This window comes from Anopheles merus, unplaced genomic scaffold (assembly GCF_017562075.2).
Source record: "Anopheles merus strain MAF unplaced genomic scaffold, AmerM5.1 LNR4000881, whole genome shotgun sequence".
In the NCBI taxonomy this organism is placed as follows: Eukaryota; Metazoa; Arthropoda; class Insecta; order Diptera; family Culicidae; genus Anopheles; species Anopheles merus.
Window position 1 is genome coordinate 1 of NW_024428461.1, and position 27,890 is coordinate 27,890.

The window sequence follows — 27,890 nt, forward strand, 5'->3', positions numbered from 1 at the left end:
TATAATTATTACTGAACAAACTTTATAATGTTTTCCGGCATTTCGATTCAAAATGCTCTTAGATTGTAAAATATTGGTAAGGGAAGTTTTCTTTCATAATTTCCCTTTCACAAATTATGAAATGCTGCTGCTGTTTGAAAATATGCTTACCGATAATAGATTATCCAGCAGTTCACATTAAATTAACTGCAGCTCCTTCTAAAAGCCTGCAGTGTAATTCTACCCCTGATGCTCTAGCTCTGCTGCTGATGCGATACATTTGTCATACTAATCGGGTAGATTGATATCTTCCCCAGATATTGTCATTAATATTGAGGAGACAGGTGCGAAATAAATAATATCAAACCCCGAATGCAAATAATGACCGCCCCATAAGTGACAGATGAAGGAAAAATCCAACCCAGCCACTCACAGAGAAACAAGCAGACTTGCTAAAATACACACACACACACACTCACACAGTGTAAATAAATGTCCTGATATCTAATAACCGTCAATCATTTCATCTGTCTTGGTGCAGCACTGGTGGTGGATATTTTTCTCACCGAGCACCGGTATCCTTTTATCGCTCTAAAGTGTGTACGTATCCCACATGTCCCTCGGAAAATTGGTCGGTTATGCGGGACCCCCTCGGTCGCCATCTCCGTCCTAGAAGTTCATTTTTGTCTTTCTACTGTGTTTTACCTACGCTTTATTGCAACGTAGGCATGTTCCCTGCATGAACGTAGCCCTACAGAAACAGAGCCCTCACCTCACTTGTGAATCGCTCTGGGGCGTTTTCCTAGTTGGCACAGGGCTCGTTCCAATTTAGCGTACGGGAAATGGAAATTGCTGGAGTCTTTTCTCATTTCGTGTTTCGTTCCTTTTTTCGGGGCGGGTTTTTTTTTCGGTTAGAAGGATGTGCACGCCATCATATAAAGCACTTGTTAGTAGTTTCGTAGCTGTAAATAGACACACGCCCTGGCCCGAAACTTGCTAACCAACCGCACGGAACTTCTTGCACACTTTCGGTGGGGCGCACTGCGTTTGAGCGTTGAGCGGATTTTGCAAACCTGGTTAAAAACCTATCCATTATTCACATCGCTTCAAATTGGAGGAAGGTGCGGTATGTCTGTGTGTGTGTCGGGGAGATGAGATCCTCGGCAAACGAGTGCACACGATGGATAAAATAGATACTTGGCAAAGGGCCCCCGGGACGACAGTTTGATGCGCGCGTGAAGACAACCGTGCGGAGGCTTCCTGTGTATTGCTCGCCAGGGAGAGAACCTTGTGTGTCGTCCCAGGCACTCCATGGCGAACCTTTGTGTGTGTGTGTGTTTGTATCTTCTTTGGTGAGTTGATGTGAGATATATTTTGGATCCTGAGGCTAGAATGCTTCGACACTGGAGTCTCTACACACACACACACACACAGACACACGAGCTCCATGACATTAATACCTGCCTGTTTGCAAGGCACACGCTCTAAAACACTCCACTTCTCTAACGAGATAAAGGGGAAAGTCGCCGTAAAGTTGACTTAACGAAGTCAATCTTTTCTGCCTGTGCTTGCGCTTGCCGTCGTACAAATCAGCAGTTTGCGCCATACCCGACGGCTCGTACGGCGTGCCGTAGCGCGTGTTCGAAGCGTTGCCTGGTGCATCTCAAACAACAGGTCCTCTAAGCGGTGGATGGTGCTTGATTTTTTGCCCACAATCTACAGCACAGCGCGGGGCTGTGCGCTTGGTGGGCTATGTTAAATATTAGTAACTCTACTGCGTGTATCATCGGTGTACGAAACAGTTTCAGCAGAGAAAAATGTATCTATTTCACCATCCCCTGGGAGCAATCCTACAAGGAAATTCCTATCGCAGTAGTGAAGCGATCCCAGTTTTATGTTTTGTCCCTCCACTGAAGATACTTCGTGGAATTTGGCAATTGGGGCGTACCCGTGCTTTCCGACATGCGAAAGAATGCGAAATGCGCGTTTCCAGCCGCTCCGGATGTGTCCGATCGTGACGGCGGCTCGACAAGGGGTCACGCCGTACGCGCGTCACCTTCGCTTCTCGGACCTGTGATGCTTTCCAACTGTCACGGCTGGCTACCGCCACGGTTGGCCGTTGTCTGCTATCGCACGGAAAACCTGACCGGCTGAAGAATGTTTCACAACCTTTTGTCGATTTGTTTGCAAAGTGTTAACCCTACGGGTGTAGTTTTCCGGCGGTGGTGTCCGTTCCAGGATACGCTGGCAGGGGGGAATGGTGGTGCACATTTCGGCAGTCATCGGATGCCTCGGGTGTGCGTTTGTTTCAACCATCTATTCCGGGACTGTCCGGCCTTCCAAGCCAAAAAAAACGAAGGGTTTGCCTCTAGGGAAAAACCAGGATAGCCACTTTTGTGAAGGTGGCGATAGTGGTGATGCGGGAGTACGGGTGAGGTTTTGGGTTTATTTATCGGTTTTAGTTACCAAACAGACGACGACGCCAGAGACACACGTTGATTGTGGATTAGATTTCCACCACTGCTTGAGACTGGTTTGAGGATGGATAGCTTCGTGCTGGTTTGTGGTTGGCAGGCTTTTAATAAGTGTTTGTTTGGATCAACGTGTAGTTTCGTGATTGTGGTTCAAAAGGGTGCAAAAAGTGCTCGGGAAGGCAAGGGGTTTTTGTTAGTTTTTGGAGTTTTTAAACCGTAAAAATTGCACAAATACCCTTTTATTTGTAAAAAATGTTTGAAAATACACCCGGTAGTCCATCTAAACAACGAAATGAATACAGATAATAAGCTATTAATGATCTAAATGTTCGTTCAGATTTCATACCCAATAAAACTATCCCCAAATGATACAAAACGATGCCTACAAGCATACTTCGCGCGAACCTCGTTGTCGTCTCTATTGTAAATGAATAATTTATCGGAAAAATGCATCGTACTGCTACCAACCCATCGCACGAATCCCTCCACCAGGCCGAACTGAGCACATTTGCTTTCCTTTTTGTCTTCCCCGTTTCGCTAGCTGCAAAAAGAAACACTACCCGGCGAAGCTGCCAACGACCTCCATTGTGATCGTGTTCCACAACGAAGCCTGGAGCACGCTGCTCCGCACGATATGGAGTGTGATAAATCGGTCGCCCCGGCCACTGCTGAAGGAAATCATCCTCGTCGATGATGCGAGCGAGCGGGAACATTTGGGCCGCCAGCTGGAAGAGTACGTCCGGACGCTGCCGGTACCGACGTTCGTCCTCCGGACCGGCAAACGGTCCGGTCTGATCCGTGCCAGACTGCTCGGTGCCAAACACGTCAAGGTAAGGAGAAGCCAGGAGCAAGTGGGCTAGAAACTGTGCCAACGGCATACATTTTCAACAAACTCTCCCGGTCACCCTTTCGTTGGGGTAATGGGGTTTGTAAGTGGTGTGTGTTGTGTTGTTGCCATGTAGTTACAGTCACCAAAGAATGAGGTTTAACATGCGGAATCAAATTCATTCCCAACAGGGGCAAGTGATCACATTCCTGGACGCGCACTGCGAATGTACCGAGGGCTGGCTGGAGCCACTGTTGGCGCGCATCGTGCTGGACCGCAAGACGGTCGTCTGTCCCATCATCGACGTGATATCGGACGAAACGTTCGAGTACGTGACGGCGTCCGACCAGACGTGGGGAGGCTTTAACTGGAAGCTAAACTTCCGCTGGTGAGTAGCAATCGCAGTGGTGACACCCGACGAGCCCCGGTAGCCGAGAGCGCGCGCGCCCTGGCTGGCTGGCTGTTGACAAATTCCATTAATGCATGATCCATCCTCCGCACAGGTACCGTGTGCCGGCGCGGGAAATGCAGCGACGCAATCACGACCGCACGGCACCGCTGCGGACGCCCACGATGGCCGGTGGACTGTTTTCGATCGATCGGGACTACTTCTACGAAATCGGCTCGTACGACGAGGGCATGGACATTTGGGTGGCGAAAATCTGGAAATGTCATTCCGGGTAAGTGTGGCCCGTTCTGTGTTCAGTAAGCCGTGGGTAAGGGGACACAACATAGTGTGCTGTGCCTCCCACGGTTGTTTTGATTTTAGGTGTTACGCGTGAAAAAAAAAAACAGGCGTATTGTGAGAATATTCATCCCGAACGTCACAAAGAGAGAAGCGTTGGCGGCACCAGCAGCAGCAGCACCAGCAGCAGCCAGAAATAATGCTCCATAGCACTAAAACTGACCTGCGAAACCTGGGGACACAAGTCGTACCGAGCATTAATTGAATTGATTTACTCCTTCCCCCTCCCCCCTCACTCCTACCCCATCAGATATGGCAATGTGGTGGCATCCTCGAGATCTCGCCCTGCTCGCACGTCGGCCACGTGTTCCGAGATAAGTCACCGTACACGTTCCCGGCGGTGTGGCGAATATCGTGCTGAAAAATGCGGCCCGCGTCGCCGAGGTGTGGCTGGACGAGTGGAAAGAGTTTTACTATCAAATGAGTCCAGGTTTGAACACGTTTCGTTTGTGCTAATCTTTTCTATTTAAATCCTCCCCCAAAAAAACTTCTCAAGCTAAAAAACGTCTGTCGATCCTTCATCATTTCCTTTTTCATCACACTTTTTGAAAGGGTTTCATATGAGTATATCATGAAAAATTTCCTCTCTAACCGCCCCACTCCAATAGATGCCGTTAAAAACCAATTCTTTCTTTGGCTTCTTATATATATACAACAATGTTTGAAACATTTTTGTCGACTTTATGTCGACTTTATATCTACTTGCGAGGCACTTAAAGCTTTGGCCTCGTTTGCAAAAGACTAATCCAATTGAATCGGATTAGAAGCAGCACGAATTGAAACGAGGGTCTGATCTGCTTAGAAACTTAATAAAACTTTAGATATTTAATGCTTGGAGAAATAGCACTGATCTACGACGTATAACACTTTTAAGTGTGAGTGTGTGTGTGCTGCTTAAAGTTAAACCAATAACTTTTCACGCCTACACGTAGCTCAGAGCTTGTCTGGCATGTGTTGATTAACCACAAAAAACAAAACTAAGTAGATGTTTTAACAAACGGTAAAACCTAACTTGCGCTGTGTGTCCTTTATTATAGCTTTACAGGAAATGGTAGTACACGACTGGCTCTTGCTGCTGATAATTCTGGTTCCTCTGCTCGGCCCGTGAAACGCTAGTTACCTATTTAAACAAATAATATATTCTATCATTTTAGGCCTCCAACCGTAGACTAACCTATTAACCAATTTGATGTATTTCTCTTCTTTTTCTTCTTCTCTACTCCCTCCGTAAAAAAATTGATACCGTATGTGTGTGCGTGTTTTTTGTTGTTGTATTGCTTCACCTTTTAACCTTCTCCATTCGCGCGCGCGTGTGTGTGCTCACTACCGCCAACTACACGGTGCATAATTATTGAAAACCGCAAAATCCGCTCTCCCTTACTGCCCCCTAACTGGTAAATAACATTAAAAACGGAAAATATATTTAAAAACATTTTGCCCCAACAAAAACATACTAACAAAACGATCACGCTGAAAAAACAACGGTTGCATTTATGATGATACCTGTGTGCGCGCGCTTTGGGCAATTTGCATCAAACTCGACTCGACCGCGACACCCGGTGGATCCAACGGAACCAATCAATTGCATGCGGATTGGAAATATTCTGCACACCACAAATTTATAATCTAACAACAACAAATCGTCCACCGGGTCCGGGTCTGTCCCCGGTTTATGCTGTGTCCCGCCTGGCTTTGATGCGTGGGGGGGCGTTTTCCATCATCATTTCCATGCTGCTTCCCGTGGATCCCGTGGATGGTGGATGCCACAAAACACAACAACGAACGAACGAACGTATCCCGCCGTCGTGTCTGGTGGGCTCATCATCGGAATACATTATTCGCAACATGCACACACGCACACACACGCGTGCTTGCGGTGTGGTGCCTGTTTACTTTCCCTCCCCCCTCCCCGCGTTGCCGTTTGCGTGCGTGCATTAGGTCTGGATGTGCGGTGGTACGCTCGAGATTGCGCCCTGTTCCCGCGTGGGCCACGTTTTCCGGAAGTCGACGCCGTACTCGTTCCCGGGCGGCACCTCGCAGATAGTTAACAAAAACAATGCACGGCTCGCCGAAGTGTGGCTCGATGGTTGGAGTGAATTTTACTACAACATTAACCCAGGTTCTATTTTTCGCCTTTTCCGATACGAACTTTTGATCCCCTATGTTTTTGTTTTATTTCTCTCTCTCTCTCTTTCTCTGTTGCACTGTGCTCGTTTGTGAGCTTTTCGTTCACCATTTATTTTTGCTATTTTTTTACTCCACATACACGTCGGTGCGCACCGTTTTGCACACATGTTTGTCACAGTATAAAAACGATGAGTGATGTTGAATGCTTCGCACCATGGGTTTTGTTTTGCACGATTGTAGCAACAGTTATGTGTGTGTGTATGTTTTGTTTCGACTTGGGTTGTACTATGTCTGTTTGCATGCCTTTTTCTGTGTTGGTTTATTGAATTTATACTGCTTTTGTATGTTTGTTGTGTTTGTCTGTTATTTTGTTTAAGTGTAGATGTCTTTAATACTCTTTAACCAAGTATTATAATCGTTACTAGCAATAAGTGTACTCATTATATAAAACTGATTAAACATCTTAATAGAAATGGATTATTTATGTTCACTAATATCAGATTTTACACAATATTTGTAAATGCTTTTTTATAGTAAATGAATGAAAGTAAATGAAATGAATATTATAAATAGGACGATTCACTCTGTTCCTTGAGGAAATAATGTAAAACATCTCTGTAATGTGTGTAAAATGTTTATTGAAGAGGGGGGTAATTTATTGAAGGGCTTTTTCCATTTCAAGCCGAATAATCATAAATCCTGTCTTTTGATATCTTCAGTTCTTTTACACTTGACGTCAGGTTGGTTTTATTCACATTTGCCAACGAAACTATAGGACTGTTTTGTATGCTATATAAGCGTTTTACTATGCTTCGTATATTTTATACAAAGTTTGGGAAAAATGCTCCAAATTTCGTTCACCCGGGCGCCACAAACCTTGGCTTTCGTACGGTAAACTTGCTGCGAGATAAAATGTTTCGCTCGGCATTTGACACGCTTAGTCCAGCGAACCTAACGAACCCGGAGCGTAGCCCCCGTGTAAAGCATTCGGAGGTGGAATGTTTAACCTCTGCCGCGCTTTCCGTAACCCGTCAAATGGACATAAAGCGTCCAAAGTTCACGGTCCGTATGTAGCAGAGCAAGTAGCACTTTGCCGCTCTGTGCTCTGTTTCGTTTGGCTGGCAAACTCCACCGCCAGTACAATTCCTCCGGTGCATCGGGCTGGCACTAATTGACTTTTGCACTCGAGGAAGCAGCCGTGTAGCACGGTTTGGGTATGTAAAAAGCGAGATTGCGCAAATACAATGGCGACAGCCGTGAATGAGTGCTTGTGTGTGTGTGTGTTGTGTGTGTGTGTGTGTGTGTGTGTGTGTGTGTGTGTGTGTGTGTGTGTGTGTGTTGTGTGTGTGTGTGTGTGTGTGTTTGTAGAGATTGTTAGAAAGGAAAGCTAAAGAGTGTTTCCTTGTGTATATATTTAAAGAACCAATAGCAAACTGTACAAACGGCTTTTGTTCTGTGTGTATGTACATTTTTTGTTTTTTACCTATGAAAAAAAGGGAAATAAGGCCTCTCATGCTAGCTTTTTTTTCCTATGGGTTGATCGACGAACACCGTCGCTGCATTTTAGCTCGATAAAGTGGTGAAAATGGTAAAATAAAAAATATATAAAAAGAACTTTACAAAATCACGACACACGACAAGTCCCAACGGGCAGAAATTGGAGACTGCCAATAGCTTAGAGCGAAAAAATGGCAACTAAAACAAAAAAACGCACACTCACACACACAAACACACGCACATACATCATTCGTTTATTTTTTCACCTAGCGTGCTGCCATTTTCCCTGGAGTCTGTGGTGACGTTTGTTAGCGCAAAAGGGAGAGAAAAAAAATAGGACAACAAAAAAGCGAAACACTTTATCCCAGCGATGGAAATCTCGTTAAAAAATGTGTCGCCATTCGATGACAAAATGTCACCAAACGGAAACAGTAAAAGGGCATGTGCCACGCCGCATATCGCAAAATCGGAACCAGCACGTCGAGCTGCTGTGTTTGAGTTCCTGCATCCACATCCGCGATCAAATGTCTTTTGTGAATACATTCGTACGAGTAAGGGAACCAACAAAAAAAAATGAGGGCTTCAGCTTTCAATCGCAAAGGCCGGTCAGCGGCGGGAAACTTCAACACCGCTGCTCTCTGGCATAAAGAAGGTGATATGGAAACAGTCGGGTAGGGTTGCCGATTTTTGTCACTTCACAAAAAAAAGAAACAGGGAAATCGTTCACGTCAACAGATGTCAACGCGGATAGACAGACAGAAATATTATCGTTAACTGATGAATTTTACCATACGCTCCTTGCCTGACTGGGGCAGATTAATGTGTCAATCAGATTGTCTGGCGCGCGCGTCAAATCATTAAGTAGCATCGAAGAGAGTGCATGTGACATCAAGAGGAAGATATTGTGCCCTGTATCGATTTGGTTTGGTGCATTCAAATTTAAAAATTAATAAAATCCTTACATTAGCCATCAGCTGAATGGAGGTGCCTGGTGGCTTGTAAATGGAGCAGCCTGGTTTTTCACGATCCTTTGGGATGGAGCCGCCTGGTGTTGCATGATTTTGTGGAAAACTATTTACAAAGCGGAGAAAGCAATTTACGGCTCAGTGGCACAGTTTTCTTTTGTGTTGCGATAACAAATGTATGTGTGCTGTATAATTAATGTGACGTCCCCTTTAACCTCGCAGCAATAAATCTTGCATGGAAAGATACAAATGAAAATGGCATTAAAAGTGTGTTTGTGTGTGTGTCTATGTGTGTCTGAAAGACTGATAAAGCAACATTTCTAGCCTTTTGTTCATGTTTGCCTCATCACTCTTCAGCACTGTATCTAATGGGCGTAAATTAATTCTCCTTAATCTGTTTTCTACACACAAATACACTCACCGATTGGGTCGAGCTTTTTACCTGAAGACGAAGACCAAAGCCTACGACCAAAGCCAGAGACAACGGGTGTGTAAAATCCCGTACCGCTCTCGCTCCACATTACCCATCTGACATCGTTAAGAGGCACCACTTCGAGCATTAACCCTCCTCATCGTACTGTGGGGCCTTTTATCGGGTTATACGGTGGGTTCGATTTTTGTCTAGGCCCGGTTCATTCTTCTTCTCCGTGTCCGGGGTACGTTTCTTGGAAGCTCTTTTTTCCGGTCCCGCCCGATCGGTGGTTTCGAAAATCGGTTCGAGATCTGTTCACCATCACCACCAACCAACTCTCGTGACTACGGGCTACGGGGTTCTCAAGAGTAATTGGATTTTCAAGCCAAATTGTATTTGATTGAGAGGTATCTTCTTCGGTGCCAGGACGCCAGCATACCCCGCTCCGCTGCAGGTGTTGGGCTGCAAAATTTGAATAACTTATTTACTTTCGATTTTGCTCGCCGTTTCGTTTGCGCTGTTGTGCGAATGTGCGAACGCCGTTGCCGCCGTTTAACGAAGCCACAAAAGGACTGCATTAGCGTTTTGTTTGTTTGTTTTGTTGCAGTTTATGTGTGTGTGCGCGCAACTGTGGAGACGAAAGGGGCGATGGGTTTTTTTACAGTCTCAAGTTTTTATGTGTTTTCAAAATAACAACATGATCATTACCCCTTTTAACGATGATTTGGGTACTGGTGAGATTTTAAAATGCGTTATCGATAATCTTACAAGTTTTATATAATGATCCCTTGGAAAAAGCAACACGTGTTTGTGTCACGGAAGATGTATCATTTATTTAAACGAGTTTTTGTTTAATCTGTTTTTATTTTTCTCGTTGAAGCGATAGCGATAGTTTGTAAAATAAAAATGTAAACAAGATAACCATTAAGCTTCTCATCGTGCATCGTTATGTTTATTCTGTTTCGCAAAAAAACTTTGCTATGATGTGCTTTTTTGTGTTGTTTTTATTGCAATTTATGTGCATATTTGTTGTATATATGTTTATATTCCCTCTCCCTTAATCCCTCATGTCTCTTCCTTATAATGCTTTTTAAAACCAACTGCATATTTTTTAAATTTTCATCTCATTCTTTTTTTGGCTTCATTTCCCTGTTACCAATAACAATACTGTACCAATACCATCATTACTGTAAAATGTAGCACCCATCCATGAATAGTTTTCTGTACCATATTGTGCTCTTTTTTCCCGAAGCTTGAGGTTTTCATAGCCAATATGTTTGTTGGTCAGCGGTAAACTGTTGTTACTTACTTTTATTTTATCTTTGTAATTCCTTCATTTGTTAGTTCTTCTTTGCTTCTAAAGAATATGATATAAATAAAAAAGGTCCAGTTATACAAAGACAAGAATATAATTTGTTCCATAATTTTAAATGATTTCAAATATGATGCTTACAGCAAACACCATCAACAATTTTGTACCGTATACAGATCATGTTGATATAATTTTCCATAAAATGAAATAAAGCTCGAAGACATATCAACTAGATTTTGTCTTAAACGTTTTAATTAAGAACTGATTATTGGCTTCATACATGTATATATTGCACTTTTTATTGCACTAGTGTATAATTAATTATTATATCGTTCTAAAATCAAAACACTTTTTGAATCATAGCACATATACAAATAATAGCAGCACTTTTGTCTATTGGATGTTTTCAACTGTAATATGAGTATGGGTATACTTTTTTAGGTTTTAAATTAAGTATGAGTTCAAAAAGAACTTTAAGTATAAAAAAATGGTTTCGAATTACAAAGATAAAGAGAGAATTAATAACAATAGTTTACGATGATAAAGCAACATATTTGCAATTAAAATACTCTTTATGGCAAAATATGACGTTAAAACATGATCGTGTACTAACATTAACTGTTTTTTCTCCCTCGCCCGTTTTGCTGCTCCGCCATGTGTGGTTTCCACCTATCACCAGGTGCCCGGAAAGCATCCGCAGGTGATGTCAGTGAGCGACGGGCGCTTCGAGAGCGTCTGAAGTGCAAGAGCTTCCGATGGTATCTGGAAAACATCTACCCCGAAAGTCAAATGCCACTGGATTACTACTTCCTTGGCGAGGTAAGTGCTGTCCTTGACTCGGTGTTGGATGTGTCCGGAAACTGAAACACCTAATTTTCATTTTCCTCTGCATTCCTCCGCAGATTCGCAACGTGAAAACGCACAACTGTCTCGACACGATGGGCCGCAAGTCGAATGAAAAGATTGGCAGCAGCTACTGTCACGGGCTGGGCGGCAACCAGGTGTTTGCGTACACGAAGCGTCACCAGATCATGTCGGACGACAACTGTCTCGATGCGTCGAACGCGCTCGGACCGGTCAATCTGGTCCGGTGCCACGGGATGGGCGGCAATCAGGAGTGGATCTACGACGATGAGGTAGAACCCCGGGGCGCAACACTTTCATCCAGCCTCTTGCCCAGTGTTTAAAACCAAGCTCACATCTCCCGTTTCTTGCACTTGTAGGAAAAAACGATCAAGCACGTTAACAGTGGCAACTGTTTGACGCGCGCATCGGAGGACGACCCATCGACACCGCTGTTGCGGCCGTGCAACTACTCCGAAGGCCAGCAGTGGCTGATGCAGTCCAAGTTCAAGTGGCAGGCACACCACGGCGACAACCGTATCGGTGAGGACAGATAAGACGCACTGTACCGTGTTCGATCCGGTGTCGTACAGCGCCCGTCCGGCCAGCGGCAAACCGGCACCATCGAACGCTACGGAAGCAACATCGGTAGCAGTGGCAGTAGCGATAGCAGCAGTAGTAGCAGCAGCAGCAGCAGCAGCCGAAGCCGTAACAGCAGCAGTAACCACAACTATCAAGCAACTATCAAGCGTGCACACACGGGTGGTGTCGGTATGATGCCGACAAACCGTTGAATGCATCGATCAATCCACTGTGCAGCAGTGTAGGTGATGTAAAATTTGTACGGGAAGTAATACGACGAACTCTCGAACTCGTCCTGCCATTTGTATTCCCCTGGTGTTCCTGGTGCCGTGACACGGGTAACTAGTGTGAAGCGTGGAGAGAGGGAATGTATCATTATGACAGGACACTAGACTCCCTCTCCTCGCTTTTATCCCTGCCAATAGTCTGTCTGTCAGCGGGCGCTATCAAAAGGCCCAACGAAAGTGCGGGCAGCCGTTACAGCACGTCCGTCTCCTGTGAGAATTCCATTTTTGTAGTATAATTTTTATTCGCACCTGCATCGGTTGCTTTCAGTCTGACGGTGTACGTTAAGCACATAGATTTTAATGGTCCAATTGTTATTGTTTGTCGCACACTTGTAATTGTTTGTTTAACGTTGTTTCTTGTATTGGATCTTTCAGTTCGGAGCAGCATTAAGCTTAGATTTCTTTGAAGCTGCTGTAACTAGATTACTGTCGTTTTGAGATTTTGTTTTCTTATATAAGTACCAACAAACTCCAACCAGGAAGTCGAAGAAAATTAATACACACACACACACACAAACAAAAAATACATATCAGTTTGTAGTGAAGCACGCACCAGCCCACTCTAAATCCTTTTTTTTTTGCAACGCTTAGGCTAATTGTTTTATCAGTTACCTTTTTTATGTTTTATTCCATGTGTTATTAAGGAATGGTGCGATAGACCCTCCCGGGAAGAAGAGAAAACAAAAACTTTAACAAACAAAAAACCGCAATGTTGGACCATTTGCATTTATAGAAAGCATGCGCATAGTGAGAGTGAATGTGTCGGATGATGGGGGAAGAAGAAAAGTGGCAACAGGCACGGAATTGATGATCGCCGCTTTTCCACAGCATTAAGCGTCGTATTAAGCGGACGAATAATCGCTTCATAATGGTCGACCACGTGAAGCGCAAGTGCATGATGCTGAGGCACGAGGCACACCACGTCCGTCTTGTACATACAATATATCAACCAGAAAGGGAAGCAAATAGGGTAGACACACACGTACACACCACATAGTAAATGGGTGCAGATGCAGGATAAAGGATAAACAAAAACGATCACCACCTATCAGTGGGAAATGATATCATTTATTTGTAGTAGATGACGCGATCCCTTTAAAATAATCAGTAACACGAGAGTGTGCAAGAATGTGAAATGTTTCTTGTGGTATTGAAGGCAAAAAAAAACTCAAGCAAGCAACTGTGAGGGAGTAGTAATCGAAATGATAAGATGAGTAAAATGGAGAAACGTGATCAAGCACCGCATAGGAGAGAGAAATAGTGAATAAGTAAACCTGCAAATGTGAATGTAAAACACACACACAAACACAACTAAAAACAAGAGCGCGGACGAAGAAGAAGGAGCTGAAGGCGAAAAAAACGGCTAAGAAATGTCATGAATGGCAAATGATATATACATATAGATATAATAATTTGTATAAAACAGAGATATTAGAAGAAACTTCTCAAGAGAATTTTTTGTGGCGAAAGCGGAGAGAAAAGGAGACGAAAGTGTGCGAAACGCAACTATCATTGATATGAGGCATAGCACTGTCTAGTGGCGCACAATCGAGCACTACCGTACACACATATCGTTTGTACGTGGCGTGCGTATGTAAGAAAACAAGGCAACAAAAGAAGGAACAAACAAAAAAAAAGAAACAAATGTCCCGCTACAGAGTGGCAAAAAACAAACCAATATCCCCGGGCTGGCCAAGCAAAACAATCGACATCGCTACCGTTTGGGGGATGTGTGTGACCGTGTTGGCACACAGAAACACAGTTTTAATTAGTTCTTCCATTCGTTTTATGCTTTAACACTTAAGTTCCACCTTAGTATCAGCAACAATCAGATGTTCTTCGCCGACAACTGAGCTTGCACGCTCTTGCGGCGCTCATCGCAGCGACGTTTGAAGAGATTACTGCAGTCGATTGCGATATTATACTGTTTCGTAGAATGAGTTGAATGATTTAAATCCCGATAATTGTAACGCCCTTTTTTGGTGGATGCTCAAGAAGGGGACCTATTTTAAAACCATTCTATAAGACCGATTAGTTAACAACGCGGAGCGTAATGCTCTGTTTTAAGTCGTCAAAAAATGTGCTTGAAAAAAGAGAGAGTATCATTTTTATTGGAAAAGCACGGTCCACTCGCTCACTCGCTTTTTATATGGTTTGTGCTTTTTTTTAGGGTTAGCATTTTATTGAACAAACAAAAACAATCCTCATTATGTGGAAAGCTTTTCTTTCCAAGAGAAACAGAATTTTCGATAAAATAACAGCATAAGGTTCGGTTTCTGCTTTCCTGTACTAATCCCTAAGTCGGATTGCTTTTATCTTATCCTATTTATCTTTAATCTTCAGGGTGATGGTGTGCAATTTATTAAGTTTTACAAAAACATTTGTTTTACGAACACAATTTCAACGTTTTTTTTATTATTATTATAATATACTTTAAACTTTATACCAACTAAGCGGAAAACAAGCTGTGTTTATACAGTGGCAGGCATTATCAGTCTGCTGGTCCTATTAATTGTATGTTTTTTCTTCTTCTTCTTTGTCTGTTTTGTAACAATTAAACAAAATGTGTAGAAAACGAATGTGCATTGGTCGGTCTTTGCAGAAGAAGAAGTCCTTTTTCCTTCCCCATCGGTACGCACCTATCCTCTGTGTGTTTTAATCAGTTGTTTTTTTTTTATTATTGCTCAACCACACTACAGTACAGCTGCTTAACGCTTCAGTATTAAATGTATACCGTCTGAAACAATTAGAAATACATTTTAGCCTTCGTTCAGGATGTTTGCAGTATGCCAATTGTGTAAAAACCAATCAGTAGTACAGTTCAGATACATTCCTTACTAAGGTGTTTTACGCTTTACCATAAATCCAATAGGAAATATGCGCCAGATCCCACAGCAGATTTCTGTCCACCTATTGGATGTTCTTATACCTAGCGAGAACTTTGATTTTTCTTCTTTCATTTTTTCACTACAGCAGTTCGGAGGTATATGCTTTTTACAACAAAATAATATATTCACAATAACAACAGCAAACAAGCAGAAATTACAAAAAAAAAACAGACATACAAACAATATATGCCGTCTTTCTTTTTAATGTAAAACATTAAAGAGCGAAACAAAATGCATATACCGTTCAGCATATACCGATTCAGCCGTAAAACAAAAGGGAAGGAACCCAAGCGATATGGAGAAATGCACATCAATAGACAGAACAAAAAGACCAACTAGTAGAGTTTAAACAGTAAACACATGTAAACGAGAGATGCAAAGTAAAGGGGACGAGTTAAAGAAAAATCATTCACCGTGCATATCATCTAGAGAGGTGTTTAGAAAAGAATGGGGGGGGGGGCTCTCGATGTGTGTTACGCGCTCCCGCAATGGGGATTAGTGTAATAGATTGTAGTAGGCGTGGAATCGAAGGCAGAGGGCAGAAAGTTTGACTATAAGCTCGGTGTTATCGATATCGGTCCATTGCAAACGGAAGAAAGGAGAGATATAAGGGGAAAGAAACTGCAAAACACTGTATGTGAAAATGTCCAATTTGCTACCCGAAAACAAAAGGGGGACAAACCGCAGATGTGCTACCGAACTATAGAGAGAAGGAAAGAGAAAGCGAAAGCAATGTTGATACAAAATGAAGACTTCCTTTTATCCGTTTGTTGTACCCGTTTGTCGTAATGCATTCACACAAGCGTTTCTTTCAATTTTCAAAGTCATTTTTATTTCGCGCGTGTTTCGTTTAAAATGTGAACCGATTTGTTGATAGGGTAAACACGGCAAGAGAGAAAGGAATTTTGAAAAAGAAAAAAAACAGGAAATGAATGAGTGCATGTGTTCAGAGCAGATGCTAAGCAGGATATTGCAAAAAAAACGAAGAGAAAAACTAAACAAAAAACGAGAAAGACTATAAACATTATGTGAATGTATAAAACATAGAAACAAGAGCGACGAGTGTACGAGAGGATAAAAAGTTTTGTGTTTTTTCCTTTGTTTTTCCTTTTCAGGATGAGAAATGTAAAACCTGTACACACCGAATCCCACAAGAATGCACCAGAAATGGAAGAGAAACGTTACATTCGAAAGAGATGGGATGGAAGACAAAAAGCTTCAGCTGTCTGTGCGTCTGAATCTTGAATCCTTGAATCTGAAACTGGCCGCGTTGTTTTCGAACATTGTTTGCTTTAATGTACGTTGGCCTTAAACTTCTTCAGCAGCGCAATCGTCCGTGGCTGCTGTTTGCCGTCCCGCACAAGGATCAAGCACTGCAGTTGCTTCAGCAGCTCGAGCGCTTCCGGTCCGCGCAGTGCGTCACGGGCAATCAGCGCATCGACCAGCGCTTCGTATCCCGCTATCGGCTGGCGGGACAAGTCCACGTTGCGCAGAAAGCTTAACAATGCCCACGCGTTCATATTGCTGCTGCCCGTTTGGAACACATTCTGCACGATCGCACCGTACGGTTCGCTGGTGTAGTTGGCCAGCTTCTCAAAGTTGGTCAGGGCTGCCGGGATCTTGTTGTTGCGCACGTTTAGCGCTACGAGCTGCAGCCGGCGGGCCATATTCTGCTGCCGTTCTTCGGCGATCTGTGTCACGCTTTGGTTAAGCTGTTTCTCCATCGCCGCGATCTTGCGCTTCAGCTCCATCAGCTGCGATCGGTGCTGTGCGTTGGCGCGCTGTGATAACAGCTCCAGCTGCGCGTTCAGCTCACGCTTGCGGGCTGTGTAGTGGTTTTGCATGTAGCGGTACTGCTGCTCACTGATGTCGACCGTGTTTTGCTTCAGGTCGTGGTAGCTTTTCTGCAGATGATCAATGCTATGGCGTAGCCGTCGAAGCTCCCGGGCACAGCCGGGGTTGAGCTGTGGGGCTGTTGCTGCTGACTCTTGTTCGGGTTCCTCGGAGTCTTCGTAATCAGCATTATCACCTTCGCTCGGCTCTCGTTCAATATCCTCGACCTGGGTGATCAACGCATCGAGCTCGTCCGCGGACAGTGTGCATTTGGGTGGTGGTGGTGGTGTTGGCCTTCTGCCTCCCTGCTGTTGCGATTGGACGGGCGTTACCGCCAATATCGCCAGGCCCGCAAGGACCAGCAGCAGTAGAGCCGCTGTGGGACTTCTAGTGAAACCCATTTTCTAACACACCTTGAACAATTGCACGCTTTTTCACGAAATAAACACTGTCGGATGGCGAACAGAGTAGTACACCTCAACACTGGCGAACACGATCGCCCTTTGGCTGTGCTGCGCTGATAATGTGCTGTTCAATGCGTCTAGCGAAGAATGGCGAGAATCGACTGACGGGGAAATACCCCGATTGATAAGGATTTTTAAATAAGGAATTACTGTGTGTGAATGTTTGATGTAATCGTCTTGGCGGGTGAATCTTTTGTTCCATGCAAACCTTTGGTGGAAGAAGTTGTGAATTAAATTTATTTGGGGTTTCAAAAACAGGGCGACTATCAAAGTTGGGTGAAAAAAAACTAGAATGTTTTGTGGAAAAATATGTTTTGTGATTTTATAATTTTAAAAACATTTCTAGCGCTGGTCTCTACAAAACCTGGCGATGATCGCGATCTGTTTGAAACGATGTAAACCTACGTGGTACAAATTACTCTCATACATCTTTATGAAGCTGGTAAGATCGCATAAAGGTTTCAAACTGATCGTACATTTATTGTTTTTTTTTCAAAATTGTGAATTGTTCAGATTTTTCTCCATTTCGATTATATATTTCTTATAAAGCTTATATCGAAACTGGCACTCATGTCAATAATGTGAATATTACTTCTCAACTAAATTATGAGTTTTCGTGGTAAGCAGTAAAAAAATACTATTTTTTACAACAAAAAAAATCCGTTACAAATGCTCCAAATTTATATTGTTTTGAATGTACCAAACCCATAGTGCGTCAATTGCAAGCTGCTCGACTGTGAGATACTGCTCGAAAAGCATTCAATCTACTCGAAAGGAACAATCACTGTTGATTTTTTTAGATTTACGAACAATTTTTCATTGAAGAATACGTTAAATTCATAAAATTTTACACATTTCATCCATTTAGCATGATGAAGGTTATTAAAAATAGAAAATAAAATGCCTTTCGGTAAACTCCCCGATGCGAATGAGTCACGTTTGGCAACACTGCCCTTTCTCCGACCAACTGTCACTAACGTCAAAACCGTTTTTGGCAGTTAAACTGTGCAGCCAGGTGGCCAGATTATTTTGGCGGTTTTCGGGAGCCGCATCAAAATTTTATCGGTAGTTTTCGGTAGGTTAAATCTCGAAACTTATCTAAGTTAAAAGAAGTGAAAGCGACAGAAGTGTTAAGCGAGGGGCGGGGGGGTGATAAAGCGGAAAAAGGAATGTTCCATCTCACAAGAATATGCATCCTTTATCTAGGATATGGATTAGATTTGGTTCAGCGGTTACACAAATAAAGATTTTTCTGAAGTATCGATCTGAAAATTGGAATTCTAAGCCAAAGAAGGACTAAGATGCACATTTTTTTCTCAGTGGAAAGTTCTTTTTCTCGGGGCTCCACGCGACCGCTTAGGGCTGCAGCAGTGCTCCATTGGATACGATTTTATCGTAAGTGCTGTCATTTGATTTTCGCTGTATTATTGAGACTAATTTGATTGTTTGGCTGAGTTTTATAGTTCAATGATTAAAAAAAATTGAGAATTTTTCCTTCAAACCCTAGCTGTATATATATACAATGGTATTTCTGGTCACTTTGCCCACAGGGCAAGGCGAGCTTTTTGGCGGCCACCATCGCAAAACCGTCGCAAAACGTCAAAACCGACGTCGCATGTACTGCAAACCGACGTCGCCAGCGAGCGAAACTCGCAACGATTTCGAGGCTCTGGCGACGGTCGTTTTTGACGTTTTGCGACGGTTGTTGACCTTTCGAGCGAGCTTTTGCCCTGCGGGCCAGTGTGGCCAGATTATATTGGCAGATTTCGGCAGGAGCACTGTTGAGAACGCAACCATTTAAATTTAATCAATTATTGTAACGATTAATTTCTTTTTACCCTACAGTCTGTTCCCGAGTTACACGGTTCTCGCCTTCCGCGGATTCGGCGATAAGCGGTTTTCTACATTTGACAGATTAAATGTCAAATCAGTACAATTTGCTTCAAGTTCGGTAAAAACTGCATTTTTGCTAACATATTGAAACCGCTTAGAAGTCAGAAATATTAGAATTTTCTGCACGAATCATATCAAATAAATGATAAAGTGTATGAAAGTACTAAATTAAATCAAAAACTCCGAGTAATCAATAGTATTTTAGTCAAAAAACGTGAAATTCGACTTACGCCGATATTCGAGTTACGCAGATTCGTCGGGAACGCAGAAATCGCGTATCTCGGGAGCAGACTGTACTAGCAAAGAGAATGAAAAAGTGTACGACTTTTATACATAATGTATGTGGTTTGAAGCAAGATTGTGTGAAGCTATGAATTAAAATGTAAATTCATAAAAAAATAAAATTGAATTCAAAACGCATGTAGCATTTTTCGAGTGCCAGGCAAACAACCCAAGTGCCACAAATCCACTAAACGACCACTAAACGGCTTCTAAACGCCTCAAATTCTCTACCTAAACGGAATATAGAAAGACTTCGTTTAGCAGACGGCAAACGACTCATGCATTCTAAAAATAGCAAAAAAGCTGGTGGCGCCATCTGTTTGTGGGATACCCAACCTGTGGAGCTTCCTCGCTTGGAGGAGAGCTTTCTCATTTCCTCTGTACTATTGTATGGTTTCGCATTGAAGTTATGCATCGCTAGAACTAGAACGGCGATACGATTGTTTAAATACTAAACTCCAACGAAAACACCAGTACTGAAGCAAGTGAGATTTGAGTAATGGTCGTTGGTGTTGATACCCACGTATCTGACCACACGACCATTCATATAGATTTTTGCTCAGAAAGTTAGAAGGCTATATAGGTCATTATAAGATGAAACTTGTCGAAACACATTGCAAGAAAAGGATAGCAATATAATGATGAGTTGTAATACGCCATCTATTGATCAAACCAATGAAGCTGTGAAGCTTTCATTTTTTTCCTATGGATATTCAATTTTCCAGTCGTTTAAGCTTAATCTGTGGCGCTTGGGAAACGTGCATCAGCGCGATAAGTAACAAATGAGGATAGCGATCCTTGAAACAGCATCCCAAGCGCCACAGATTTAGCTTAAACGACTGAAAAATCAAATATCTGTAATTTTCGGTAGGATACATGAACAATCGGTAGTTTTAGGGCGGTCATCTGTGAATCGGTAGGCATATGAAAAATCGGTAGGAATACAGATAAATCGGTATTTCTGGTCACTCTGTATGCAGCGCACAACACGAAAACAACTCGTAGCGCCCGCGTCCTACCGATTGTGTATTTCCACTTTTCTTCCATTTGTGCTCCAATCCAATCTTCTTTCGCATCCAAAATGGGCGACAACTTCGGCATTCACCGTGGGCAGGGCAAGAAGGTGTCCGAAATGGTGGAAGACCGCACCCAGGGACAGGTTTTGAGCGACTTCATGATGCAGCTGGAGGACTACACGCCGACGGTAAGGCGGTGGGAACTGGTTCCCCGAAACGGGACTGCTCTCAATGATGATGATACGGATGATTCATTTCGACACGTTTTTCCGCTTTCCAGATTCCCGATGCAGTCACCTCCTTCTATCTAAACTCGGCCGGCTTCGAGGGTGCCGATCCCCGAATGTAGGTGACCGATCGCTGAACTCGATGGCGAACACTGTTAATTAACCATTTCCCTTTGTTGTTATGCTCTTTCTGTTCGTTTGCAGCGTCCGGTTGATTTCGATTGCGGCCCAAAAGTTTGTGTCGGATGTTGCCAACGATGCGCTGCAGCACTGCAAAACGCGCACGAACAGTGCACCGAGCTCCGGCCACGGTTCGTCCAAAAACCAGAACCAGAAATCGTCCAAAGATCGCAAGTACACGCTCACGATGGAAGATTTGCAGCCGGCACTGAACGATTACGGCATAACTGTTCGCAAAGCGCACTATTTCGTCTAGACGGGGAAGGAGGTTTAGGGTGTGTGTGTCTGTGTGTGCGTGCAAATTGCAACTGGAGGGGGAAGGTTGTGCATGTTGGAAAGAGGAGTGGGAATTACACGGAAAAAAATGTATCTTTATAATATCCTTTTAAAAGAAAAATGGTAAAATGCTAACGAATTCTTCAATTTGATGTAAATTTGATGAAAAATAAATAATAAAGTGATTTTCCATTAACTAAGGGTATGTAAGGTTTCGCTGGTTTTCTTCCCAAGCTCTAATCGATTGGTCCTGTTCCGTGGTCCTCATCGGATCAATCATTTCGAAGCTTGGCCTTCTCTTTCCTATTTATTCCTCAATCCATAGCCTACTTACCATACAATAGTACATATCAAACATCTTACCAATTAGTGCAGCAACATGACTACCATACAAGGGACAACTGTTCTACTTTTCTTTCCATTCTCACCAACAAACAACGAGCGCATGGTATTCCTTTTTTTTGTTTACTTCATAATTGTAATTTTATTTTGTGTCTCAAATTAATCATCTGATTTTCCGTTTCCACTTGTGGCTGTGGCTTTGCTGGAAAACAGTTTTTTCCCTCGTTGAAGATGAATATAGTTTTCACATTTTTTGTTTTGTTTTGCTGAGAAAATTTAATAACCCACTTGCCTACCCCCACCCACCAAACAGAACACTCCAGTTGTGAGTTATTTGCAAATTATTCCCCCCCCCCCTTTCAACTAAATCGTCCAATCTTAAACACACACACACATAAACACAAACGTCGCCCACATATGTGTCTCTCACTTCACAGCAGCAATTTTGAAAACCACCCGGCAGTTAAATCAATAAAGTGAAAACAATAGTATTTTTGAATTATTTTAGTTTCTCTCCCATTAATGTCAGTAAAGTAGAATAAGTAGTACTTGTAGTAGTAGTAGTAGTAGTATTTTGTGTTGTTTGTGTGATAATTAGTAGTAAAAGTCGTATGATTAAAGGTCCTATCAACCAATGTGCGATTTCTTTAATTGCTCTGTCGTCCTCTTAGTTTCTTCTCCTGTTTCGTCTTGTTGTGTGTTGTGTATTGTTGAAGCGTATTCGTTAGTATTTCTGTTTGCTGTTTCGCTTAAGCTAGTTTCAACATTGATTTCCGTTGCATTTATTAAATTTCACTTTAACGCACGTGTCTTATTACATTTCTCTTTCTCTGTTTCATTCTCTGTTTCACGGAGTGTCTGTGTCTACAAAACTGGTTTTTTCTCCATCGACCTGTTGCGCTCGTGTTGTGCTGCCAAATGATAGCTAGGGAAGGTGGTGGTGTATGGATAATTATACCGGATGGTGTGTGGGTGGTACACATTTTCTTCGAGTTTTTAACACATTCTGTAACATTTTACTGTTTCATTTTCTCCTTTTTTACACCTTTCTACACGCTGTCTGTCTCTCTTTCAATCTATTGAAGCAAAGAAAGTTGAAGTAAACCGGCTGTGGGCAATGTTAATATGTTGTAAGTCTGTGTGTGTTTCAATTAAATTTCAGCATCTTTCCCCTTTTCCCCTTTTCTCTATTCTCTTATTGAGTGCTAAAATGAGCTCTAATTAATATATATTTATATATATATGAAAAGATCTAATACATATCCATTTCTTTTGTTTTGTTTTTCTTCTTCTGCTTCGTAACACATATTATGCTCGCCTGTCGTGATTTTTTCAATCTCGCTCTCTCTATTTCCCTCCCTTTATGATCCCCCTTTCTCTCTGTCTCTCTCTCTACTCAACCATATGTGTGTACATGCGTGTGAGTGTGCGTGTGTGTGTTTCCCTGTTTCCAATTGCTTTCCCACCCCTTTGTTCTCCCTTGCATTCGTTCCCTCGATCCGAATATGCCCGCGTTTCTCCTCCCTGTACCGTTTATTATTATTATTACTATTTTCGTATTATTTCAATTCCCTCCCATACATACACACACACACACACCACATACACACACACATGCCCACCCCGCCTATATAAGGTGTCATAATTGTAATCTACTATGTTTAAGCCCAGATCCCAGATTTGAAATTCTATCACTTTCAGCACGTACACCACTGCACCCGCGTGCCGTTCATTTTTCACCCTTATTTGTTTGTTTGTATGATTTTCTTCTTTACTTTTTTCCTAATAATTATAAACAGGGATATATGTAAATGTGTGTGTGATTTTTGTTTGTGTGTGTGTGTGTATATAAGTATGTATATGTATAGAATCGTAATCATAGTTAATAATGATAGTATTATCTTTCACCTTCCACAAATTGCAACTTTGCATTGTGTTAGAGCTGAGGCTTTTTTATCTTTTTGCTTCATCCTTTTTGTGTGTTTGTGTGTCGGGCAATGGGGAGGACAGCACAATACAGGATTTTCCAGTTGTTCACATAGTTGTGGGACACTTTCTTGACTCTTTCTTATTGGGAAATGAACTTCATATAATGGAAATTGGACTCTATGGCAACCGTTTTAGACAGGCCTTAGACATTCCTATTGGATTTGTCCTTCAAGTGTACTATAGAGTTCAATTCCCATTACATTAAGTCCATTTCACTTAAGAAAGAATCAATAAAGTGTCCCAAAGAGGCGAATGAGGCCAATTGGCTCAAAGTCTCTGTAAAAATAAAGTGTACCACAGCTATGAGCACTCCTAGACCCTGTAAGAAAATGGATATTGTGGTTTTCTACTGTTACTGATAAAATAATTGCGCTGTTTTGCCATTTTTTTTTTCAGTTGCAGCAACCCGACCAGAGTGTGTATTTTGACACAACCCAGCAACAACGCAACAGGAGCATGCACACCTTCTCTCTCTCTCTCACACACACGCACACATAGACACTAATCTCGTCAAGGGAGGGAGAAGTGATGCAGCTACACACTTTTAAACGGGCTACAGCATCCAAGCAAACTACTAAACCTTTCATTGGCGCGGGCTTTTTAGAACTAGCTCGCCAGCCTCACATCAGCTTATATTTCAACCGCATTGCAATGGTAACTCGAATTAGTCTGAGCATGGGTGCTACCTCGGATGACATTCAACACACGCACACGCACACGCACACGCACACACACAATTGACAATGTTGAAATGGGATTTTACGGGTTGATGAGGCTGTGTGTGCTGACTGGCTGAGTGCGTGAACTCTCCCGTACCTTCTGCTAATCTAAACAGGATGCCGCCTAAGGATACCCGACCTAAGAAGAGATACCTTCGGATGGTTTTCCTTTTTTTCCATCTTTTTTTTCTGTGTGTGTTATACAGTACTTGCTCGATGTGCTCTTTCCGATCCTGTGTTCTGCTGTTTTTGGTACGGTTTGGGAGAATGGTTTTGAAATTTGCAAGTGTCCCTTTTGCTCCCGCTTAAGCCGCCGCCTGCTTGGATGTGCAATGCGTCGCGCTCCAGTGCAAGAGCAAACCCTGCAGTGCTCATATCTCCCCCTCCTCGCATTTCTTCAGTACTGCTTTCTCGCTGCTGCTTTTTTCAACAAATACTACCATTACCATTAATATTGATATTTGACTCGATAGGCGACGCGGGCGGCGATGGGGAGGCGCACGACGATGATGAAGAAGCCGGCGAGGGAGAGGACGACTTGGACGAGCCGTTGCCTCCGCCACCGCTGCCGCCGCCCCATTAGTTTGATCGGTCGACTGCCAGCTGTTGTTCGGTGCGGCCGTCTCCTTGCTGTTCTCTACCGCTAAAATCACATGCTTTCCACCGTGCACTTTCGGCGCCGGTTGGGCGCCACCGCCACCACCAGCTGGCTCCTCCGGTCTTCCGCCGATCGAGCCGGATGCGCTCGAAAAGTTGGACGATATGGTGGAACCGGTTTGGTTGGGCGAGCCCATCCCCGGCGGTGCCGGTTCGGCCATCGAGGTCGCCCCATTCATACGGCTGCTGGCGCCAGTTGAGCCGGTCGGCGGTGCGCCCGCGTTGAAATAAATCTCCGGCAGGCTGGTACTCTGCTGGATGCGGTTCGTGCTGGAGTCGAAGTGCAGCTTGTGGAGCATCTTTTTCACCGGGTGGTGCTGGTGATTCGTTGCAGCATTTGCGCCCCCGGCAGCGAGAGAGATGGTCGTCGGTGCACCGGTTGGCGGTGAGCCGGACGTGGAGCCACCGCCGATCGTTACCATGGTGTCGGTCGGTGCCGCTGCCTGCCGTGGCTGATGCTGGTGTTGGTTGCTTCGGTGCGGTTGATGTTGCAGCTGCTGCGACTGTTTCGGCTGCTGCTGCTTGTAGCTGTCCCGACTAGCGTTGGTGCTGTAGCTGTTGTTGCGGCTGCTGCTACTGCTGCTGCAGTACAGATCGTACTCGTCGTTCGGAATGTTGGCGGCACCGTGCCCCAGTCCCACCATACTCTGCGCTCCCTTGGCCATACCACCATCGCCGCCACCACCGCCGCCGGAACTTCCCGCACCATCGATATTGTTGATGCTCTTGCTGTTGTTTTCACCTGCACCGTTGCTTCGAGCGCGTCCAGCACCTGCCACGCCCCTTCTGCCGGACGTTTCACCCCTGCCGCTGGTGCCCGCGCCTCCCGTGTTGATCACCTCGTTCATAATGTCGATCTTGGAGTCGTAGATCAGCTGACGTATCTTCTGATTGCTATCCTGTATCATATCCTCCAGCGAGTAGTAATAATCGTTCTCGCCCGCCGTAAGCGACGAGGTGGCTACAGCTGCAGCGGCCACCGCCGTCGGTCGATGATGCCGCCGGCTGACGGCTCGACCCGCCAGCCAACCACTGTCGCAGGCCGACGTGCCAGCACCGCCCAGCATACGCCAAAGTAGTTGCTGTTGCTCACGCCATTGTTCAGCTTGTTGATGTGGATGATTTTGTAGTGCGATTCGCGCGGATCGTGGCTCAGATTTTTCATCAGCAACGTCTCGTACTCGCAGGCACTCGCCGAACCGGATCCGCCGCTGCCGGAACCACCGGCACCGCCGCTACCGCCGCCGCTCCCGTGCGACGGCCCGAGCAGCAGTTTCCTCTTGCGCCGGTGCTTGCGATTGTTCTTAAGGCTGTAGTTGTGATGATCGTCATCGGCCGAATCGACACCGTCGAGCAGGGTGGTGGCGGCGGCCGCCTCGTAGCCGACCGGAACACCGGCGCCACCCTTTACCGCCGCACCGCCCAAGCCGAGCAGCAGCGGGCTGGCAACGGTCAGTCCCAGCTCGGGCCCGACCGCCAGCTCGTCCTCGTCCGCATACCCACCGCTCAGCCGGTTCGGCTGCTGATGGCACAGCCGGTACTTGCCGAGATGCTTGTCGTACATGAAGCGCGTCGTCGGCTTCATGATCGATTTCAGCGGAATGTCCCCGCTGCCGGCGATGACGGATTTGAACGATTTCGGCGTGTCGGCGTGACTGGCGTTCATCGCTAGGGCGGCGGCGCCGAGGTGCAGCTTGCCGGCGGCCATACCGCCCACGGCCTCGTCCTCATCGTCGTGCTCGAAGGCCGCTGGTGGCCGGCCGCCCAGGTAGTTGATGTGGATGGGCGATATCTGGGGCTCGGGCGTGGCCGGCTCGTCATCGTTCGGCGTGAAGTACACGGACGCTTTGCTCTCGTCCACGCTCTTGGTGGAGAAGTTCTCCAGATACTTGAGCGCGTAGTCCGAGCCGACGAGCACCTTCGTTGGTGGCACTTCGTTGCCTCCATCTGGGACAGCTTCTCGATCTTTGCCTTCAGATACACCTCAAAACCTACCACACAGAGAGAAAGAGAGAGAGAGGAAGGAAGGACAAGGGTAATGTTAGAATTTGCGCTTAAGTACACGCTACACCACAATCTCGTCTTATTTAAGCGCGTGGGTTTACTTGCACCGAACACTCTTCAGCAGCGACCTGGGCACTATGGAATATAGATCTGGATGGAATGATTTAATTTACAACTTTACAAACCCTTGCACCATCCATCGTTACACCCGAACGACTAACCACAGCCAATGCATTACATGAGCTATACATTTTGAGTGTGAGTTTTAGCGCAAGCAGCCAGCACCTACGCCACCTACCCTTTTTATAGCTTTTTTGTTGATGGTGTTAATGTTTCGTTTCAAGGGTGATCATCTTAACTAGCTTTGCTATACATGCTATAAGCAAAGGTGTGGTTGTATGACTATGTTCTACAATTTGTTTGTGGTGTGTTCATGTACATGACATTTTTTAACATAATAGGTCCATATAACTAATATTAGAGAACTACTGATCAGTGCTGCAAAATGTCATGAGTGTCACGAGATGTTCACCAACGAAAACAATAAATATATCCATGGTCGCTTGATGCTCATTGTTGATACTCAATGAAAGTGCGTCATGACATGCCGAACACGACATGTGAGTGCTTGAGTCCAACGCGATACTCTGACTGCCAAGCTGAGCTTAATGCCTGCGAAAGCATAATCATGATTTTTTTTTTGGCTGTGAATAGTGCTGCCAAATGCCACTGTTTCAGTCACCAACACTCATGGCTGAAACCAATCACATGCTTGATGACATTTTGTTTAACACCCAATTCTTCATCACTCACTTGGTGACGACATTTTCTGTCGGTGATAATCACGACATTCTTGAAATATACTTGGCGTGTGGTCCCAAGCAGCAAAATGAGCATGCTTTCTCGCTCTGTCTGATTTGATGGTCTGTCGGATCAAACAGAGCGAGAAACCATGCTCATTTTGTTTCTAGGAACCACTCGCAGGCATCGCATATCTCCCATGACTATCAACTGACCAAGAGTTGGTTGCACAGAATGTCACCAAGCATACGATGCCGGAATTTGTCATGA

General features: G+C 44.3%; 2 protein-coding genes and 1 pseudogene across 2 annotated transcripts; 2 read left to right on the plus strand and 1 right to left on the minus strand.

Annotated features, from left to right (window-relative positions):
• Positions 1-2,994: 2,994 nt before the first annotated feature.
• Positions 2,995-13,874, plus strand: LOC121603145 (polypeptide N-acetylgalactosaminyltransferase 5-like; the record flags this gene model as incomplete). The annotated part of the gene is given in 9 exon segments (XM_041931859.1): positions 2,995-3,283; positions 3,471-3,667; positions 3,783-3,928; positions 3,931-3,959; positions 4,275-4,353; positions 4,356-4,454; positions 11,017-11,156; positions 11,240-11,473; positions 11,561-13,874. Coding segments are annotated over 9 exon segments (1,390 nt in total), but the record flags the coding sequence as incomplete, so codon positions are not given.
• A 6,493-nt stretch (positions 13,875-20,367) lies between these two features.
• LOC121603143 (transcription initiation factor TFIID subunit 10-like) lies at positions 20,368-21,287 on the plus strand. Its single transcript, XM_041931858.1, has 3 exons — positions 20,368-20,613; positions 20,706-20,770; positions 20,857-21,287. Exons 1-3 carry the CDS (start codon positions 20,491-20,493, stop codon positions 21,086-21,088), a joined length of 420 nt encoding a protein of 139 aa, XP_041787792.1. The 5' UTR covers positions 20,368-20,490; the 3' UTR covers positions 21,089-21,287.
• A 929-nt stretch (positions 21,288-22,216) lies between these two features.
• Positions 22,217-26,934, minus strand: LOC121603144 (annotated as a pseudogene).
• Between the last annotated feature and the right edge of the window lie 956 nt (positions 26,935-27,890).

What these genes read in the sequence shown, in the direction of transcription:
- LOC121603143 (XM_041931858.1), top strand. Translation starts at nt 20,491, where the DNA reads ATGGGCGACAACTTCGGCATTCACCGTGGGCAGGGCAAGAAGGTGTCC. An exon ending in TGGAGGACTACACGCCGACG is followed by an intron (nt 20,614 to 20,705) that starts GTAAGGCGGTGG and finishes TCCGCTTTCCAG; the next exon opens with ATTCCCGATGCAGTCACCTC. An exon ending in GAGGGTGCCGATCCCCGAAT is followed by an intron (nt 20,771 to 20,856) that starts GTAGGTGACCGA and finishes GTTCGTTTGCAG; the next exon opens with CGTCCGGTTGATTTCGATTG.